Source organism: Melozone crissalis, unplaced genomic scaffold (assembly GCF_028551555.1).
Source record: "Melozone crissalis strain CALT ecotype California unplaced genomic scaffold, PUWL_Pcris_2 ptg000032l_1, whole genome shotgun sequence".
Classification (NCBI taxonomy): domain Eukaryota; kingdom Metazoa; phylum Chordata; class Aves; order Passeriformes; family Passerellidae; genus Melozone; species Melozone crissalis.
In genome coordinates, this window is record NW_026535810.1 from 1,728,823 (window position 1) to 1,749,430 (window position 20,608).

At 61.1% G+C, this 20,608-nt stretch overlaps 1 protein-coding gene across 2 annotated transcripts; it reads right to left on the bottom strand.

Moving 5' to 3' along the window:
* Window positions 1-206: 206 nt before the first annotated feature.
* Window positions 207-19,046, bottom strand: JUP (junction plakoglobin). 2 transcript variants are annotated; one of them, XM_054281759.1, is made up of 15 exons: window positions 18,984-19,046; window positions 9,780-10,012; window positions 8,584-8,837; window positions 7,161-7,399; window positions 5,784-5,985; window positions 5,257-5,401; window positions 4,826-4,929; window positions 3,587-3,925; window positions 2,997-3,152; window positions 2,750-2,869; window positions 2,469-2,619; window positions 2,267-2,388; window positions 1,932-1,971; window positions 1,226-1,393; window positions 207-1,047 (listed from the first exon to the last, which is right to left on the bottom strand). In XM_054281759.1, the coding sequence occupies exons 2-14, from the start codon at window positions 10,003-10,005 to the stop codon at window positions 1,248-1,250; spliced, it is 2,244 nt and encodes a 747-aa protein (XP_054137734.1). In that variant the 5' UTR covers window positions 10,006-10,012; window positions 18,984-19,046; the 3' UTR covers window positions 207-1,047; window positions 1,226-1,247. The 2 variants fall into 2 exon arrangements, with proteins under 2 accessions (XP_054137734.1, XP_054137735.1); XM_054281760.1 differs by lacking the exon at window positions 18,984-19,046 and adding an exon at window positions 17,742-17,812.
* Window positions 19,047-20,608: the final 1,562 nt, after the last annotated feature.

Genomic DNA, 20,608 nt, shown 5'->3' on the forward strand with positions numbered 1-20,608 from the left:
CATGAACCTCGCTGTCCTGCCGTGCTCTGTGGCAGCCTGGGCCCACGTCCAGGCAAAGCAGGTGCCAAGCATGGGAATGAGCTCCCCAGGATCACTCTGGCCCATGGAAGGGCTCACCAGAGGGTGAGAGCTGTGCCTTCCCCTGGTTTGCCCCAAGGGACCGTCCCCAGCCGACAGAAGAACAGGCTCAGGGCAGCACGGGGCTGCAGGGGTTATTTTATTCTTTGCTTTGGTCTATACAAAAACAACTTACAGAAATAATAAAATCTTCCATTCCTGACCCACACTCCAGTAGCTGTCCATCCCTTTCCAGCTGGAGTGTTAAACCACCATCAGATCTAAAGCCTCTTTTAAAAAATGCGTTGGATAAGGGAGGAGGGGACGGAAACACACCACTCACCAAAGAGAAGGGAAAGGGGTTAAAATGTGCAACAAAGATCAGTACAAGGACACAGTTCCTAATGCTGGAGTCACTCCTCTATGGGGACTGGCAGGACAGGGACACAAAGTCAGCTCCCAGCAGCTGATGGGAAAGAATTAAACCTCAGACACCCCAAAGATCCTGGGACATGAACCCTTTGCTTTCAGCAAACTGGATTGGCCTCATTCAGTTGGAGTTCGCAGGAAGCAAAGGGTTTTTCCATGTCAGATTCCTCTCCTAGAACACTAACACGCAGAACAAATCGTGGGGAGGTTAGAAAGCACAAACTTAAAGACGGCAAAAGCCGTTGGCACCATATTAAAAATAAAAAAGAAATATATATTCATAGAAAAGACTATTTTGCCAATGAAAGATCACTAACGGTGCAAGGTTTGTGTTTTAAAGCTTCAGAAACAGTATCTTGGATGCTGGATGTGGCAGTAGGTGCTCGAAGCAGTCCCAGGAGGAAGGACCTTCTCCACAGACCCACAGCGAAGAAAACAAATCGAAAACTAAAACCTCTCGTGGGAATGGAAAAGTTTTGTCTTCTCAGGCACTTCTGTCTCCCAAGTCCTTCTCGCGAATGCTCAGCTCTGGGGCCACCCTCTTCTGCATGGAGAGAACACCTGCAGGGGCAGAGAGCTCCTGTCACCCACACAGGGGGGATTTTGGGTCTCAGAGAATGGAACCCCCTGGGCCCGCAGGTTATGGGGACATTGACAGCGCCAGGGACGCCGTGGTGGCACCAGGGTGGCAGGTGCCAGCAGGCAGCCCTGCCACAGTGCCAGGGGTGCTGGCAGGTACCTGGTGTGGGGCTGTGGGCGGGTTAGGCGAGCATGTGGTCAGCGAAGGGCGCTCGGACGCCGTCGCTGTAGGCATCCATGGGGTAGTCCCCGTCCATGTCCATGTGCATGTCCATGGGGTCCAGGGGGATGTCACCCGAGTACATGGGGCGGTAACCAGGGTCCAGCTCTGCAGGGAAAGAGTGTGGCAGCCTCAGCTCCCATCAGGATCTCAGCCACCTCCTTGTCCTCCCCATCCAGGGCAGCATGTGACGCGTGGTGCTGTAAAAGTGTCCCACCATCCCCTAGCCCAGGGGCACGAGCTGTGTGTGCTCCCTCTGTGGGGACTGGCAGGACAGGGACACAAAGTCAGCTCTCAGATAAGAAAGAATTAAATCTCAGACACCCCAGAGGTCCTGGGACATGAACCCTTTGCTTTCAGCAAACTGGATTGGCCTCATTCAGTTGGGTTTGCAGGAAGTAAAGGGTTTTTCCATGTCAGATTCCTCTCCTAGAACACTAACACGCAGATCAAATCGTGGGGAAGTCAGAAAGCACAAACTTTCTAAGCTGAGCATCCCACTCAATCCCCAGCAGACTGGGCTGGCACTTGCCTGACAGCCACCTGAGAAAGGTTTTAAAGCCAGCCTGGCTTAGTGACATGAGGCAGCTGGCCCCCAGAACCCAGCCCACGGGGACCCTGCAAGGAGGGCTGGTGCCATACTCACCATCTGAGTAGGGCTCGTTGATGGGGATCATGCTCTGAGCCTAGGGAAGAAGATGGCAAAACTGAAGGGATTGATGCTCACCATGCTCAGGGGCCATGACCCAGGAGCTGAGGCCACAGCCCCTCTGCCTCCCACCTCCCACTGTCTGACAGCCCCTCCTGTCCGAGCTCTGGCTGGAGGTGCTGCCAACACCTTTTGGAAGCAGCACGGGGCCATCCCCAGGGAAATCCAGGTCTGGCTGGGATGCTCAGGGGCCATCCCCAGGGAAATCCAGGTCTGGCTGGGATGCTCAGGGGCCATCCCCAGGGAAATCCAGGTCTGGCTGGGATGCTCACCGCTTCCCAGGCTGCGGGGTCATGCTTGAAGAGGGAGTTGGTGAGCTCCACGGAGACGCGTTTCCTGTAGTCAGGGTTCTTGTCCTCCGAGATGCGGAACAGCACAGCGGCCGCGTAGGTGGCTGCGGGGACAGCCAGAGCCTCAGCTCCTGCTGCCACGCAGCATCACCACCAGGAGAGTCCCCAGCACGGCAGCACTCACCTGTGCCCTCATTCCTGGAGTGCAGCAGCTCCATCAGGGGAGCCGAGGCGCCCTCGGCATCGATGGCATCTGCTGCCTCCTTGTCCTGGGCCAGCTCGCAGAGCACGCCGGCCGCCACGCGCTGGATGTTCTCCACCGGCGAGTACAGGAGCTGTCAGGAGAGATCAGCAGCTGTGTGAAGCAGCCTGCAAGGAGCCCCTGTGCTCTGGGCACGTCCTGATGCGTGGCCAGGATGCAGCTCCCCGTGCAGGCTGGGCAGGAGGCGGCCCTGTGACCCTGACCTGCACGAAGAGCGGGATGGTGTTGAGGCGGAAGATCTCCATGCGGTTCATGGGGTCCCGGGCCAGGATGTGCAGTGCCCCCGTGCAACCCTCCACAATCTCTTCCATCTTCACTCCATCCTGCCAGGGAACAAGAGTTCAGACAGAGCCTCACACACCAGGGCACGGCCACATGAAGTGTGGGCACAGGGATGGGTTGGGTTTTGGGGTGCCAGGCTGTGCTGGGGGCACAGGGGTGGGTGCTCACTGTGTAGGGCTGTTGTGTGCCAGCAGCTGCGTGTCTCTGGGCATCCTGGTGAGCCTTGACCAGCAGCTGGACCAGGCGGGGGATGACAGCAGCCTCCTGCAGCGGGGCGTGGTTGGCCGGACACAGGGCCAGGTTGCGGATCAGGCCTATGGTAGCCTGGGGGAGAGGAGGAGGAGGAGGAGGAGGAAGAAGCCATTAGTCTCAACTGTGCATCAGAACAGTCTGTGTTCCCCTAGAGACACACTGGCTGCACCCTCCCCATGTGTCCCACCCCATCCCCTCCGTGGCGCAGCTGACTCGGCCTCCCCCTGCCCTGGATCCTCCCTCTCCCCAATTCCAATGAGCAGCAGGCACGAGCCACTTCCTCCATCAGGACATGACCCACCAGGAGCAGGGCTGTGGCAGCAGCAGCCACCATCACTCTGTGCACAGCACCAGCTGCTGCCCCCCTCAGCATCCCATCCCATCCCATCCCATCCCATCCCATCCCATCCCATCCCATCCCATCCCACCACACAACAGCAGCCAGGAGCCCTCTCCAGCCCATTCATGGGCCTCCTCCTGCCCCCAACACCCCTCTGACCCCTCACCTTCACCAGTGGCCACTGGTTGGGCTGGTTGAGGAGCTTGACGATGGCGGGGATGCCGTAGTTGAGGCGCACGGAGTTCTGGGCCATCTCAGCCTCGGGGTGCCGGCTGGTCAGGTGCCTCAGGGCACACACGGCTGGCTCGGTGATGTCCTCCTTGTCACCCGCCCGCAGGATGGTGTGGATCAGGGCCTCCACCCCGTTGGACTGCGTCACCAGGGTCTTGTTCTTGCTGTTGTTGCAGGTCAGGTTGGAGAGGGTGCCGGTGGCACAGGTCAGCACGTTCACATCATCAGAGCTCAGCTGGTTCACCAGGATCTTGAGGACGCCGTCCAGGCCCTCCTGCAGGGGTGGGGATGGGAGGTGGGAGCAGCACACACACAGCCAGACCCAGTTCCAGCCCCAAATGCCCCCACAGCAGGCAGTGATGGGGGGCACAGTGCTCCTGACTCCCACACAGCTCCTTTTCCATCCCTCCATGGCTCCTTTTCAATCCCCCACAGATGGAGCTGCTCCTTCATGGTGAACCCCACTCTAACATGTGCAGTTTCACTCAGAGTTTAATGCCTCCTGCTGGAATTACACTTCTGCTGCCCCTCCAGCACTCCCCACACGGTCATGGAGTGACCCCAGTGCTGGCCATGCTCGCCAGCAGCCAGCAGCAGGTCAGGAAAGAGTTAAAGAGCCATGACCACATCCTCCTCCAACCCTTCAGTCATCGGAGCCAGGGATGGTTCCATGACAGCCAAAATAGTTTCCAGGCTGCATCAGAGCTAATCCACATGGAGCAGCTCCAGCAGATGGGAAAACTCATCAGGAGGCAGCAAAGGGCTGGGAGAGCAGACCCAGAGCAGGGCTGGGGTCACCTCTGCACAGACTGTGGCACAACAGCCTTGGCAACAGCTCTGCCAGCAGCTCCCCGAGGAGCTGGGCAGGCAGCCAGCCCAGGACAGGCTGATGGGGCTCCCGAGCCAAAGCAAACTCTGGTGGCACTGCTGAGTGACCGTGGTGGCCTTGGCCCGGCGCTGGGGACACGCAGGAGTGCTGGCAGCCAGCTGGCACGAGCAGCACTGGGATGCAGGGCAAGCTTGGGCACAGCAGGGCATCCCCTCACCCTGCCAGGCACACGGAACAGGGAACACAAGGCTTTGGACTCGGCCTGGCACGAGCCACCCAGCACCTGGCAGGGACACGGCTCCAAAATGTGGCACTGAGGCACAGCCAGGGGTCCTGCAGCCTCACCTGCTTGGTTGCCACGTCAGAAAGGTTCCTCAGGGTCCACAGGCAGTTCTGGACCAGCCTGGGGCTGGAGCTGGTCAGGTGCTTGCCCAGGGCCTGCATGCCACCTGCAGGGAAGGGGACAGTCCTGTGAGCAGCCCTGGCCACCCCAGCAGGACAAGGAGCAGCAGGGCTGGGTGGGCTGGGCTGATGCTCCTGCACACAGAGCAGCTCAGCAGAGGCCAAATGTGGTGTGTGAAGAGCTCCTGGACAGCCAGGATGGATCCTGCCCACACAGGAACATGCCTAAGCAGCCTGCAGAGCAGGAACCCAGGCCAGCACAGGCTGTGCAGACCCTGCCCATCCCACAGCCATGCAGGAGGACACGTCCCCATCCACATCACCCTGCCACCACCATTCACCTCCCCCTGTGGCTGTGCCCCAGCCTCTCTTACCAGCCTCAACGATGGCAGGTTTGTTGCTGGGACACACGGACAGCACCTTGAGCACGCGGCTCGTGGTCCAGAGCAGCTTCTCGTAGTTGTAGCTGCGCATGATCTGCACCAGGGCCTGGGGTCCCCCGTTGGCCAGAATAATCAGCTGCAAGGCACAATCCCAGAATGGGTTGGGCTGGAAGGCACCTTAAAGTTCCAGTTCCACCCTCCACCTCAGGCAGGAGGACATTCCACTAGATGAGGCGGCTCCAAGCCCTGCCCAACCTGATCCTGAACACTTCCAGGGATGGGACATCAAGAATGGAGTTCAGGGGTGTGGGACCCCCTTTCCAGATTCCCCAGCTCATGCCAGGACACAAAGCAGGCAGGAGCTCCAGCCCCTTGGCATGCAGGAATGCTCTGGTCACATCACCAGAGATGCACGGATGGTGGGGTCTCCACCACTGCCTCCTGCACATCCTTGAGGTGCAAAGTTGGGAAACCTCCCCCTTCCTGCCTTCCCCACACCTCTGGGATCCCCAGCCCACCTTGCTCTCCTGGTTCCCATAGGCCAGGAGCTGGAGGCAGTCAGTGGTGATGGCCAGGAACTTGGGGTTGTTCTTGTTCAGCAGGGGCACCATCTTCTGCAGCCCGTCGGCCAAGCGCACGGCCATCTTGGCCCCCTCCTGGTACAGCAGCAGGTTGTGCAGGGTGGTGATGGCGTAGAAGAGGACAGACTCCACGGGTGAGCTGTGGGAGGGCAGCACACTCCACGTCAGGGCAGGAGCTACACCACACTCACAGCAGGCTGCAGCAGAGCCCCCAGGGCTGCCCCGAGCCCAGCACCCAGCAGCACCCCAGGGAATGGACACCTCAGAGCCTGAGCCCCAGCTCCGTGGCCAGGGTGGGTGAGGTAGCTGCTCCTCCTCCTGCCCCCATGCAGGTTCCATACACAAACCCCAGGGGCTTTCACAGGTTCACACTCTCCCATTGCTTTGGTGAGCAGGAGGACCCACACTGAGGGCAGCATGAGCCCTCCCTTCCTCTGCCCCCATCCCAGGAGGGGCTGCCAGGCTCTGCCATCCCCCTGGCATCCCCACCACTGTAGCAGGCACAGGTGTGCAGAAACCTAAGATAGGAAATGCCAAGTCATGGTGAATGGGCTAGAAGCCCTTCTTCTGCCTTTTGGAACCCCTGCTTATCTCTCTGTAACCCTATAGGTCACTTTCCTTTAACCCTTGCCATTGGACCATTTCTGATCCCCCTGCACCCTGTATAAAGAGCTGTTTTAGCCCAGTTCTGGTACAAGGGCTGTCACTGGGAACCTCCACAGAAGAATTAATAAAGACATCACTGTGGAACCCCACAAAGACCTCTCCTCTCTCTCCCTGCCTGCCTAGGCACCTAGCGAGCTGAAGGGCAGAAGTCACAATGAGCCTTGCTTATCTCTGTAGCCCCTGCTTATCTCTCTGTAACCCTATAGGTCACTTTCCCTTAACCCTTGCCATTGGACCATTTCTGATCCCCCTGTACCCCATATTTATTAATATATACATATACATACACATACACATATACATATATATATATATATATATTAAAAAAAATATAAAAAGAGCTGTTTTAGCCTGGTTCTGGTAGAAGGGCTGTCACTGGGAACCTCCACAGAAGAACCAATAAAGACATCACTGTGGAACCCCACAGAGACCTCTCCTCTCTCCCTGCATCTGCCTGCCTAGGCACCTAGCGAGCTGAAGGGCAGAAATCACAATGAGCTGATAATCACTAAAGAGCTGATCTCACTTAAGCTTCCCAAGGTTGCCTGCAGCTGAGAACTGCTTGGGAGCTCGGGCAGCCTGGCCCAAACAGAACTGCACTATCCAGTACACCCCAAACCCAGCAAAAAGCTTCACACCCCCGTGTACCTCAGCATCCTGACGAGGGCTGGGATGCCGCCCGACTTGAAGATGGAGAGCAGGCCCTCTCGGTGGTGGGAGAGGTTGTGCAGGATGCTGGTGGTGCAGCGGGCGGTGTCCAGGTCGCTGGTGCTCTGCATGGTGCGCACCACGGCCGCCACGATCTGCGGCGACTGCATCAGCGCGCGGCGCGACGCCTCCTTCTTGGACAGCTGGTTCACGATCATGGCTGCCTTGCTGACAACCACCTGCAGGGAGAGCGTTGAGGGGTCATGGTTTGCCTCAGATAGCCTGGGCTTCTACCTGAAGATTCCTTCCCCAGGTGTGTCAGCCACCTCTCCTTTCCCCTCCTAGCACTGTCTGTCAATCCTGGCATTCCAGAAGGGCATCGAGTGATTCAAAAGATGCCCTCTACCCCTGGGGGGGGGATTGGGCCATTCAGGTGTCCTTTGTCCCTTGTACCTGGTTGTTGGCTTTCTACTCCTTCCCTGCCCCTCTCCCCGGGGTTAAAGGAACAGCAACCACGGGCTCAGGGAGTTCTGTTGGAGCTGCTGCTGCATTCAGAGGCCTGTGGGCCAGAATAAAGCTCTGCATCCAAACCCTCCATCAGAACCGACTCTTTTCCTTCACCATCGCCTTAAAGCTTCTCCACCAAGGTAAACCTGAGCTCCTGCATGTCTGGGTAAACAATTATCCAAATCACTTTTCTCCAAGCACCCAGCTGCAGCATGCAGCCAGCCAAAGGTGTCTCTGAGGTGAGATCACCACAGTTGCCGCCTTTTGGTCAAGCAGCAAGGGCCAGACAAGCTCAGGCACATCCCATCTGGCTATATTGGTAATATTCCAATAGGAGAGGTGTGGGAAGAGGTCCCATAGCAAGGACAGGGTGTGAGGTGACACGGCTGGGCAGGGTGGGCTCAGTCCTGGTGCAGGGCAGAGGCAAGCAGGAGTTTGGCCAATAAGAAGGAGACAGACATGGCCACAGAGCCCCACAGGGACAGGAGCCCATCAGTGTCACAGACATATTTAATGAAAAATCCTTTTGCCAAGATCTTTTCTCTTGAGAAGCTGAGAAGCTTCAGCTTCTCCATGTTTTGCTGCTTTGGAATGTGATTTGGAGAACTGTTTAACCAGCATGTGAAATTGTTCTTACTTGATGACCAATGACAGCCACCTGTGTCGAGGCTGTGAGCAGCCACAAGATTTTATCATCATTCCATTCTTTTCCTTGCTAGCCTTCTGATGAAATCCTTTCTTCTATTCTTTAGTACAGTTTTAATATATCATTTTCTTTTAATATATATCATAAAATAATAAATCAGCCTTCTGAAACATGGAGTCAAGATTCTCATCCCCTCCCTCATCCTGGGACCCCTGCAAACACCACCACACATCAGCTGCAGAGACAAACCCAGCAAACAGAGCTCCTTACCGGGTCCTCATCGTTGAGCAGCTTGGTGAGCTCAGGGATGGCACGTGTGGCCAGCTCAGCATCATCCTGGTAGTTGATAAGGTGCACGATGGCAGACTTCAGCATCTGGGAGGGCTCAGCCAGGCGCTGCACGTTGGTCTGCTGCCCCTCCAGCTGGGTGGTGATGAGGAGCGAGCGGTCCTCCACCGTCTCGGGGTACATGGCAGCCCGCACACGCTGGGCACGGGTCATGGCCAGCTGGGCCTCCATGTCTGCTGCAGGAGGGCACAGGGAGGCAGCGTGAGGCTCTCTCCAAGGAGCACTCCCAGCCCTGCTTCCCAAACCCAACGAGATGAGCAAGAGCTTAGCGCAGAGACACCGGCCACGTCAGCAGTGCCCGCGCGCTCTGCGCAGAGCTGGAGCTTCAAAGCGTAAACAGATCCGGCAGCACAGAGATAAGACAACACTCAATTAGGCAGCGTGATGGGGCAGTTGTCACACAAGGCCCATTAATTAAAAAAATTAAGGATATTTGCAACTTGGGACTAGCTGGCACTGGAGAAAAGGAGAACACTGAGGCCTTGCCCATCGAGGATGCTGAGCTGTGATGCTGTGGTAGCCACCCATGGTCACCACCTCTGCACCACAGGGTCCTGTAGGGAGCTCTGATCCCCATGGGAGCTGTCAATAAACCTACTGCTGACAGGGAACTGCAGAGGCAAGCGGAGCAAACCAGCCCCTTTGAGGGAATAAAGCTGGGGGGAGCATCTCCTTCACCCCAGGCTGCGTCTCCGCATCATCCTCGCCTCAGCGGGAGAAGCCGTGGCAGTGCCCACAGTGTTATGGCACAGACTGGCAGCTCTGGCAGCCACACTGGGACAGGTTTCCCAGCAGGCAGACAGGCAGTGGAGCAGGTGGCAGCTCCGTGGGATGGGATCAGCTGTTCCCATCTCGAGCCAACCCGCTGGCATGCTCTCGGATGTGCGCACAGCTCAGCTCAGCTCCAGCGCGGGCTGACCGCGCGCCACCCCCGCGCCACAGCCTCTTGGCACTGGGGAGGAGGACGGGAGGAAGCATATTTTAGGCAGCAACAACTCCCAGGGTGTGGAAGCCAGCATGGAGGAGTACCCAGAAGCAGCACGGCTGCGGGGGAGGAAGAGGAAGGCAGGAGCTGAGCAGCTGAGCCCGCGGATGTGCCGGGCCTCACAGCCCCTTACCTTGCGCTTGGCTCTGGCTCTGGCTCCCTCCCTGGCAGTAACTCGTGGTGGTTGTCTTCTTGATGGTGTACTGCTTCCCATACACCTCGTCATCGTCCCCCAGGCACTTGCTGCTGACCGAGGGCACCTGCGTGTTGACGCCGGAGTGGATCCCGGAGTCGTAGGTGTAGGTCTGCTGCCACTCCGTCACCTTGATGGGCTGCTCCATCATGTTCATCACCTCCATGGCTGCTCTGCGGGGTGGGCAGGGCAGATGTTACACCTCCAGGCAGCCTCAGGACCCTCCTGCCGCTGTCCTGGCCCCGAATGGCACGGCAGGCCCCGCTCAGCAGCCGGCCCTGCGCAGATGGAGCCGATCCCTATCTGCCCTCCTCCCCCACTGGAGATGAAAGGCGGCACCGCGATGACGAACCCAAAGCTCAGCACTTTGCTGCTCGTGTTCAGACATGAACGGCGGCTGCGTCTCACCGAGCTGTGTCTCACCACTGCCACGGCCAAGGTGTGGGCAGGCTCTGCCCAGCACAGACACACCACAAGCTCCGGGGTCCCATGAGCTTTTTTAAGACCCTTTCCAGAGACACAACCTGCTCAGAGCTGGGGACATGCCAGGAGCTCCAAGCTCCATATGGCTGGAGTTCCAAGCATAAAATGAACTTTTTTAGAAGCTTCCTGGGACACTCCTAAAGCACCTAAAAATAAGCAGGCAAAGCCACTGGCTCAGCTCTCCCACAGGCGCCCACGGCGTGGTCTGGGGCTGGGCACTCCCCACTCAGTGCCAGGACAGGGCAGCCCGGCACATCCCAACACTCAGGACAAACCAGCCAAGATTGCTGGGAGCAGGGCTGGGATTTCCTTGTCTTTAATTTGGAGATACACGAGGAGGGAGGATGGCTCAGGGATTAATGCCTGAGCTCACTCAGGGCTGTGAGTCACCAGCCCTGCATCCAGGCCTCCGGCATGACCAGGAGGGATTCAGGGTTGGAGGCAGGCAGGGAAGGAGGGATGGAGGCAGTACCCGCCCAGCCCTCCGCTGACCCATCACCCAGCATTCCTATCCCTTCCCGGCCGCGCAGGAGAGGAATGAGTCAGAGTTTCAGAGGCGATAAGGGAGCAGCAGCAGCAGCACCCATCGCAAACACCCTAATTACCACCTGCACCGGCCCCGGTTCCTGCGCCGGGGCGGCCGCGCATCCCTGGCCCCGCTCCAGCCGCCAGCACCGCGCGGGACCCGCAGGGACCGGCCGGGCTGGGGCGGCACCCCGGGCCCAAAACCCTCCTGGGGGAGCGAGAACACGGAGCTGAGCCCCCCGCCAGGCCCCAGGCTGAGTCAGGGCGTCGGGTGGCGGCCGAGGACGCGGCTCGGCGGGGCACGGCGCGCTCGGGCTTGGCGCGGCTCGTCCGGCGCTGCCGGCTGTTCCCAAGGAGCTGCAAGGGAGGGATCCCGAGCCCTCTGCACAGGGGAGGAACCCCAAACCCTCTGCACACGGAGCAATCCCAATCTCTCTCTGCACAGGGAGGAACTCCGAGCTCTCTCTGGACAGAGAAGAACCCCAAACCCTCCGCACAGCGAGGAAGCCAAACCCTCTGCACAGGGAGCAATCCCGAGCCCTCTCTGCACAGGGAGGAACCCCAAACCCTCTGCATAGGGAGGAACCCCAATCTCTCATCCTTCAGACGGGAAATGCGCCCCTCACCGCGTGTCCCCCCCCCCCGGTAGGAGCATCCCGCCCAGCCCCGGTCCCACCGCCTGCCCGGAGCCGCGGCAGGGCGCAGCTCCTGCCAATCCGATATTTTTTGAGCTGTCAAGCAGCACCGGCAGACTGAGAGCGGCTCTAATGGGCTGAGCATCATGCACGGTGGTGAAGAAACGGAGGAGCCGCTAATGGAGGGCGGTGGATGTGAGCAGTGGGGCAGGACGGTGTGTGACACACGGTGCCAGGGGCCAGAGGAGAGGCAGAGCTGCTCCCCACCCCGCGTGGCAGCAGGGATGGGCCGTGGGAGCCCCGGCGCGGAGCTGGGAGTGCCGCACACCTGCGTTGGTATTTGGGAGGGCGGGTCCTTCAGCTGGGTCACCCTGGCACGGTGGCAGCCTCTAAACTGTGTTGGGAAACCCAAGAGAAGCAATAGCCGTGTTTTATGAAGTGTGGAGGTGGCAGAAAGGAGAGCGCTCTGTGGCACTGGCAGGGCACAGCGCCGTGGGGCTGGGCGAGCTGGCACCATCCCACCTGCACTGCAAGGGCACAACAGCCCAGGCCAGCACTGGAAAGCTGCCCTGGACAAGGTGGGCAGGGGGAGAGCAGAGCTGAGGGCAGCACAGAACACACAGCCAGGGCAGGGACCCCAGGCAGCAGCTGGCAGATCTGGAAGGGGCTGATGCTGCTGCACCACTGCTGAACAGTGCCATCCACGCCACAATTTAGAGGCATCAGACAGGCACTTAATTTTCCAAACCTCCAGGAGCTGGGCTCAGACACCGTACAGAGCCCTGCATTATGCATGAGCCACCCCTTCTGTCTGCACCACAGCACCCAGGGACATCAAAAGCCAGCACAGCTCCTCCAGCTCTGACACGAGCTGCCCCAGACGAGCTCCAAGCAGGAGAGCAGGACCAGGAGCCCCACAGAAGAGACACAGGAACCCGTGCTTCCCCTGAGCATCCCCCCAACAGCATTTGCTCATGGCCACAGGGAACAGCGAGGCCAGCAGCACCCGAGGTGACAGGGCCAGTGGAGCAAATGCCAGACACTCCTGCTGTGAGCAGTGACATTTTCTGAGCCCTGTGTCAAGCGTGCCCTGCTCATCACTCCGTGAGGGGCAGACACTGACACAAGCTTCTCCCTCATCCTCCACAGCCTGGCTCTGTCCTCAGGTGTCCTCTCTCCTCAGCAGGATCAGGAGAGCTGGTTACCCCTGGGTTCAGGAGCCATTTCCCAGCAGTTTCTAGGGAAGTGCTGCAGCAGGGAAGGACCCTCGTGCAGGAGGGAGAGGCAGGGTGTTATTTGGGGCACATCTGACAACACCCACACTGAAGGGTCAGCCACGAGCAAGGGGCATGTTTGGGTGGGTTGCAGCCCTCCCACATCAGGCCTGTGGGCAGCCCTTACCTCCTCCAGTCAATCTGGTGGAGTGGGAAGGGGAGAACAGTGAGGGCAGAACAAACCCACCAGGCCTCACCTGAGCCCCATTCCACACAAACCTAGACCCCAGGGAAACAGGGTTTGTTCCTCAAACAGTGAGAAATCCCCCAGGAAATAGTGAGGCAGCTGTGGGGGACTGTTCAGAGGGGCCAGCAGGTTTGGGGAGAACGTCCATCCTGCTCCTGCACCACAACAGGAAAGGAGCCAAGACACTCGAGGGGTTTCAGCCATGGGATGCAGGACAGGCAGGGCCTTCAGGCACTCAAGCAGGGCACTGCCAGGAAGAGGTTAATCCCTCTCCCACTGCTTCCCTGAGCCAGGAAGGCAGAGGAAGCTCCCGCAGGCTGTCGGGCACCGGCCAGCAGCTCATCCGCCCCCGGAGCCATTTGATCATGGTCCAAGCAGCACAGCCCCCCCCCCGGACACCGTCTGCAGAGGAAGTCTCTGGCAAACATGCAGCCCCAGGCCTGAGTAGCCCTTCTCACCAGCTGCTGTGAAGCCTTCAGCCCCAGCAGGCAGGGCACAGCCGGCAGACAGGGCTGAGCTGCCCAGAACAGCAGCAGGGGAGCAGCGAGTGCAGCTTCATGCAGGAATATCCACTGCCCGGGGGCTTCTCGGGGAGCAGCAGCCCCTGGGGTGAGCAGCTGTGATCCCCTCAGTGTGGGGTCACCCCAAGGGAGCAGGTGTGGGGCACAGGGCACCCTCACAAGCCTCCACAAGCACTGGGTCTCAGGGTCAGGGGGTGTGAGGGGCAGCCTGAGCTCATCACAGGCAGGTCCAGCCTGCCCTCAGCCCAGCATGGAGCAGAGTGGGTGCTCCACAGAGCCCCACAGTGCTGGGGGGGCCCCTCATGCAACCCCAGCATGTGAGGGGCTGAGCTCACTGCAATTACAGTGGCCAAGGCTTTTAAGGGAAAGGGAAGAGGCAGTTAAGGCAATTCAATAAATGCAGCACAAGAAAAGACTCTATTTTAGAAGCACTTACACTACACAGAAGCCATCTCCGGTCCCCCCCTCCCTGGAGCAGCCAGGGATTAGCAGCTCAGACAGCCCTGGGCAGCCACAGCACAAGGTCTCCCCACAGACAAGGGCACCCAGAGCCCTGTCAGAGTGCACCTTGAAGCCCCCAGCACCCTGCCCCTGCCCCAAGGTGCTCTGAAGTGACACCAAGGGTTGGGGAAGCTGAGGCAGCCGCTAACGAAGGCCCCGCAGACACGGCACAAAAGCTTCAGTGGTTTTGAAGAGGATCCTCAGGAACACACAGCGGGAGCAGGCAGAGAAAGAAGCTTGTCAAGACCTCACCAGCATCAATGGGAAGCGTTGGAGTCAGATCCCAGCACCAGGAGCCCTTTCAATGGGGCTTCACAGGGAAGATGAGTGGAAGAATTCAAAGGGGAACGAGAGCAGCTTGAAGTTTAATGAGGAGACGACAGCGGCGGGGGATCAGCCTCTCGTTAGAGCAGGCAAAACCACTGGCCTGGCCTTGCACACAAAGGAGCCCATGGCCTTTGTGTGTGGATGTGCCCTGGTCCAGAATGGCTCCTGGCTGCCCCACCAGCTCTGGGCACTCAGGGCAGTCCGCAGGGTGCAGGAGCTTCAGATCCAGGCTCCAAACCTTTTCTACATTTCAGCTACCGTGATTTTGTTATATTTGAGCTGCCGAATGCCTCATGCAAAGCTCCAGCTCCTCTTGCTGGGGGTGCAGCATCCCCCTGAGCACCAGACCAGGCTCTGGCAGCAGAGCAGCCCCAGAAGGTGGCAACTGTGCCACGACCTGCAGCGCTCAGCTGATGCTCTCCATCAACCCAGACCGTGTCCCCAAAACGCCTCGCCTGCACCTGAATTAACAGCTCCTGACAGCTCCAGCACATGCCAGGCCCCGTCTGTGATGTTTTGGCACTTCACATCACAAACCAACACAGTGTTATCCATCAAGTGCTCTCCTGCTGCGAGCGCACGCACGGCGCTGAGCATGACACCCATCCCCGGCTCCTGTGCAGGGCAGGGCCCACGGCAGGACCCTCAGCCCAGGGATGGCTTTCCCAGGGACACCCACCTGCCCAAGGCCCACTGTGGGGTCTCTGGCATTGCATCCCCCTCCCCACATCACTGGCTGTTGGCACAGACACCTCCACCTGCAGGATCAGGAGGACCCACATGGGCTCATCTCCTCACACTCTGCTGATCTCATTAGAATCACGTCTGGGAAAGATGGGAATTTGCCACTTGTCCATGAAAAAGACAACTGGCATGGTGAGATTAATCAGAATTACTCCATCTGGATAAAAAACCCCAAAAAACCATTATTTTGTTTCAATGAGCACAAAGAACAATAAGAACACTCTAATTGCAGGCTCTGGACCTCGCTGGCTGTTCCCAGCTCCAGCCACAGGGATTGACACCCAGCCCTGCCACAGGAGCTGGGGCAGCGAGGAGGGGCACTGAGGTGCTGAGCCCCGGCTTAATTTCTCCATCCAGTTGCATTACAGCTGCAAAGTTCAGACGCTTCACAAGAAATTATCACCCACAGCCGTCAGCACCCGGCCTGTCGGAGCAAGTTAATGATTTGTCACCAGGGCTCTGCCCGCGCGTCACCGCGATTACAGCAGCTCTGCCAGCAGCCAAAGGTCTCTCCCCACACACACAGAGGAACGCTTCCCATCCAGCCCCCTACCCCAAAAAGCCACACAGGACCCCCATGCACCCACCCCACGGGGTCTGTGCCTCAACAGCAGGGCAGCTCCCCCCAGAGGGCACTGCCACCGTCACCCCTGCCAGGTCAGCTCAGCCAGGCGTGAGATATTGGGAAAACACCGAGCATTCCGTCTCCACCCCTGCAGAAGCTCCGGGTCTGGGAAGGAGGCCCGAGGAGGGCTGGGAACAGGCGGCGCAGATGTCGCGGGCTGCCCGACAAGCCCCGGCAGCCGCGGCTCGAGGCTCCGGCCCCGTTCCCAAAGCGATTCCCGAGCCCAAGGCGTGCCAGGATGCCTCCAGCCCCGCCGGCAGCCGCCGCAGAACCCATCGGGGATGGCGGATTTAGAAGGGTATTTCAAACCTCTGCTTAAATAGAAACATCTTCATCTCCCCCCCGCCCAGCCCGCGCAGCCATGGACAAAGCGGGTGTGGCTGCAAAGCCAGCCCTGTTTAAGCGCAGACACGGGGCTGAGGTCAAGTTTTAAGCTTTTTTAGGGAGGGAGTACCTGCACCTTCCCACGCCCTTGTCCACATCTTTGTCAGGTCTGTCCGTGAGCAAAGAGGGGTAAAATCAACACTGCCAGAGCAGAGAATGAGATTCAGGGCACCAATACAGCCCCAGTGTCCTCCAGAGCTGCCATCCCCAGCCGTGTCCATTCACACAGACCCACCTGGGACACCCCACGGGCTGAGACTGACACCCACCCGCAGCTCTGGGTGCCCACACACCCTGTCCAGGTGGGGAAGCACCACCCGAACCCCGAGTTAGGCTCCTACTGCTGTAACAGACACGACATTTCTTTTTAACTTCTGTTAATTAGAAGCCAGCCTAATTTAAACCTTCAAAACCGGCACAAGCGTCGGTAGGGATGCTGCAATTAAAGTTCTGCAAGTTTTCTGCGCAGAGAGAGGCTCTGCTCGCTCCCCCAGCCTGCGGAGCGGGGCCAAGGGCAGCTCTGCCATCTGCGAGCGGCAGCGCGCCCGGCAAAAGCGCCGCCTGAAATCCCGGAGATCTGGAAGTGCGATAAAAAGCCAAATCCCATCAAGCGCTCCCACACCAAAGCACAGTCTCGAAGGGAAGGCGTCCTCCCCAGGATCGGGCTGGGCTGCAGGAGCCGTGCAGCTGCACCGCAGTGCCTGCCCGGCTGGGCTGAGCGAGGCTTTCAGGTGGGGGAAACAAAGCGGGGAGTTAATAGGATTAGGGCAGCGCTGAAACACTGAAATGCGGCACCAGGACCGGAGGGGACATCCCTCGATGCCCCTGCCTGCAGCCCGGCCACGATGCACCCGCGCTAGCCCAGGCACGGAGCACAAACTACTCGCACACCCAGCCCCAGGAGACCCCTCCCTGCAGCCCGGCTCGTCCCCACAGCCCCTCCCGGGGATGAACGCGCTTCCTGGAGCCGGCAAGGACACGGCACATCGCCCAGACAATAGACTGGAACGCCATTGTCTGAGAGAGGGCCCCGCACGGCCGCCCCACCTTTCCCCAGCGCCCCGAGCCCTGGGGACCCGCGTCTGTCCCTGCTCCTGCACAGGGCAAGGAGGGAGAACAACCCCGAGCCACCGCTGCCAGGAGCTCTGCGCGGCCCCGTCCCCATGGCCAACTTGTTTAAGCCAAATTAGCAGTAAAAATGGCTTTTTCATGACACTTCATGGAAATCCTCCAAAACAATGAGCGATAACAGGCGTCAGATGTGCAAACGCAGTTCCAGTGGGTGCCCTGCACCCTTCCCAGCCAGCTCCGACGGCGACAAGGACACAGAGACGGACCCCTATAATTTTCTCCTCCCTGTTTCCGGCTGGACCGGACACTCCGAGAGCGGAGCCCGGGGCAGCCCCCGCGGACACTGCACCTGCCAGCCCGGAGCAAACGCCCCCGGCACGGCTCCAGCCCCATCCCCATCCCCGCGGCAGCTGGCGGGGCCACGCTGCGCCCCCGGCTCCCCCCGGCCGATGGCAGACGGACGCCGGAGCTGTGCGCTGCTCGGAGCTGGCACCAGCGCCAGAACCAGCCCGACGTGGGCTGGAGCAGGAGGTGAAGCCACTGGGGGGCCCGTGTCCCCAGCCGCCACCTCCCTTCTGGTGTGGGGAAGCTGACAAGGGAACATGAAACCAGGCATGGGACTCACCCCGGCACCCCAACAGCGTCTCGGGGGTGCAGGGACTCCCAGCCTGGCCGGAGAGGGTGCAGCTGAGGGTCCCACACCCGGGCAGGCACGATGGTGGCACAGGTCACCCTGTCCCGTCCCCTCCTCTCCCAGCACACGCTGCTCGTATGACAGCCCACGTTTGGCTTCTCCGGGCAACTCCCAGCAACATTTCAGCATTATCCTTTCATCTGTGCTGTAAACCTGATTAATTAAGCTAATCACTCAGCTAACGCAATTAGAGCGCTCTCTCCTTTCCAAACATCAGACAAACAGCCAAGTTTCGCTCCCCCCGCCGTTTCCCGGTGCGGATGGCCGCTGTCCGGGGGGCTCAGCTGGGACCCCCTGTGCTCTCTGTGCCCAGAGAGCTGTGGGGCTGTGGGGTGATGCCAGGACCCCCCTGGACCCTCTCAGCCCCCCGACCTCACATGCCAGGTGGCAAGCCAAGGATATGCTCGGTGCCACGGGTAGGGACGGCGGTGTCGAGGCGATCCGAGGTGGCCTCAAGCGCAGCACGCGGTGTCCCCAGGTGTGGCTGTGGCACGGAGCAGCCCCGGTTTGCGTAAGAGCCTCAACAGCACCGGGAGAGCGCCGTGCCAGGGCCTCGCCCGCCCAGCGGCGGCTCCGGGCGGGGCCGGGACAGAGTCAGCGCCTCGCACTCCCGGAGCCGCCACTCGGCACCGGGAAAGGGCCGAGACAGCCCGGCTGCCCGTGGGGACCCGCCCAGCACCGGCCGAGCTCCCGGGCAGCACACGGGGAGCGCTGCCCCAGGGCCGAGCCGGGACTGCCGGTGCTGCCGGTACTGCCCGGCCCGGACACCACCCGGGACCTCCCCGCCCCGAGCGCGGCCGCTCCCCAGCGCCGCGCGGCGGAGTCCGGTGCAGCCCAGCCCGGAACAACCGACAGCCACGGCCCCGGCCCGGCCCGGCCGCCCCAACTCCGCTCACCGGACCCCTCCCCGCCAGCCCGGTCCTCCGGAGCCCCCCCGCTCACCGGAGCGATCCCTGCCCGGTTCCGCCGGCCTATTGCCGCTCACCGCCGGTCCCCCATGCCCGATGCTCGCTGACTGGCTCCACTCACCGCCGCTCCCGGTGCCCCGCCCCGCTCACCGTCGCTCCCCGTGCCCAGTGCGCCAGTCCCGTTCACCGCCACCACCCGTTCCCGGTGCCCCGGCCCCACTCACCGTCCCTCCCCACCCGTTCCCGGTGTCCCAGCCCCGCTCACCGTCACTCTCCGCCGCCCGCCCGCTCCTGCCCGAACAAAAGGCGAGCAGCGCCCCGCGCCCCGCCCCGCCCACCACAGGCCACGCCCTCACGCCGCCCGTTCGCTATTGGCTGTCCCGCACGCCCATCAACTCCTGGCCCCGCCAGGCCCCGCCCCCGCCGGACGTGTTTATCCGCTCCCCATTGGCGGGGGCGCGGCCGCCCCGCCCCCTGCCCGCAGGTGATTGGACAGCGGGGCGGGGTGGGCGGGGCGCGGCGGCGGCAGAGCAAGGGCGCGACCACGAGGGGACCACCTGGGTGACGTCAGTGGGCGCGGCCAGGTGGGGCCGGACCCGCCCATGGGCAGGGCCGGGGGCTCGGGGGGACCCCCGGGGCCGTGCGGGGACCCCCGGGCCGAACGGGGACCCCCCGGGGCAGGAGCGCGGGGGCGGCGGGAAGCGGCGCTCGGGAAGGGCTCGGGGCTGCGAGCGCTGCTGGCGCTGCGTCAGCCCCGTCCCCGCCGGACCGGTCCAGCCGGGTGCTGCCGCCGCGTCCCGGGCGAAGCCGCCGTCACCCAGTGCCCGAGTCATCCATTGGATACGTCCCAGCCCACCTCAGGACCCCCCAGGTGCGGGGAGCAGGAGGATTGTGCCCCGGTGAGGATGAGGAGGGAGCATCCTGCACCCCCCGCTGCCTGCGCGGTTCCCTGGTACGTCTGCCAGCGAGGGCTGCCAGGCGGGGATTCGATTCTCAGCTCCGAAGGGAGGTGAGAGACAGCGCTTCCACCGCCCCTGCAAGGAAAAGGGAATTCATGGCTGTGCGCTGAGCGGGAGAGAGGAAATGGGCACACGGCATGGCACGGCACGGCACGGCAGGGCAGGGCACAGCCAGAAATCTCATTCGTGCTCCCCTCTTGGTCAAGGTCGAGGGTGCCAGGGAAGCGCCACGGTGTGACCCAGCTTCCTGCAGCCGTGCCCCTGCATCCCCTGCATCCCCTGCATGCCCTGCATGCCACCTCCGTGTCCCCAACAGTCACTGTGCATCCCGTCTCTGCACCCCTGGCACTGCCCTGCAGCTCTACTCTGTGTCCTGGGGACAGGACAGTGACCATGAGGGACAGGACGGTGGCCATGGGGGACAGGACGGTGGCCATGCTCAGGTCACAGCCCCTGCCGGCTCACACCGCCGCTGCCAGAGCTGCTGCTCCCGCCTGGCACTGCCAGGGGTGATGGATGCACATCCAGCGGCTGCAGGTGGCAGCGGGACAGGGACCCCGGGCACCCCACGGCTCTGTCTGGTGCCCGTGGATCAGCGGGAGGGAGGAGCCGGGGCTGGGAGGGGACACGGTGCCCAGGAGTGTGTCAGAGCAGGGCGGAGGCCCCGTGGGCACGGTGCCACCCTCGCCCAGCTGTTGGGAAGATCCACAGGTCATTGTCCCCTGGCTGCTGGGCTGTGCTCCCGCTCGTCCTCTGCTTGTGCCTCCAGCCACACCCCACGGGCTGGCACTGCCCTCCGAGGCGGCTGTGACCCATCGGTGACAAAGGCAGCTCCTCCCAGGTGACAGGACAGCCCTGTCCCTGTGCAGGGTGCAGCGGGTGCCCCCTCCCAGCGCTGCCTCCCCCAGCCCTGAGCTGTGCCCAGGGTCTG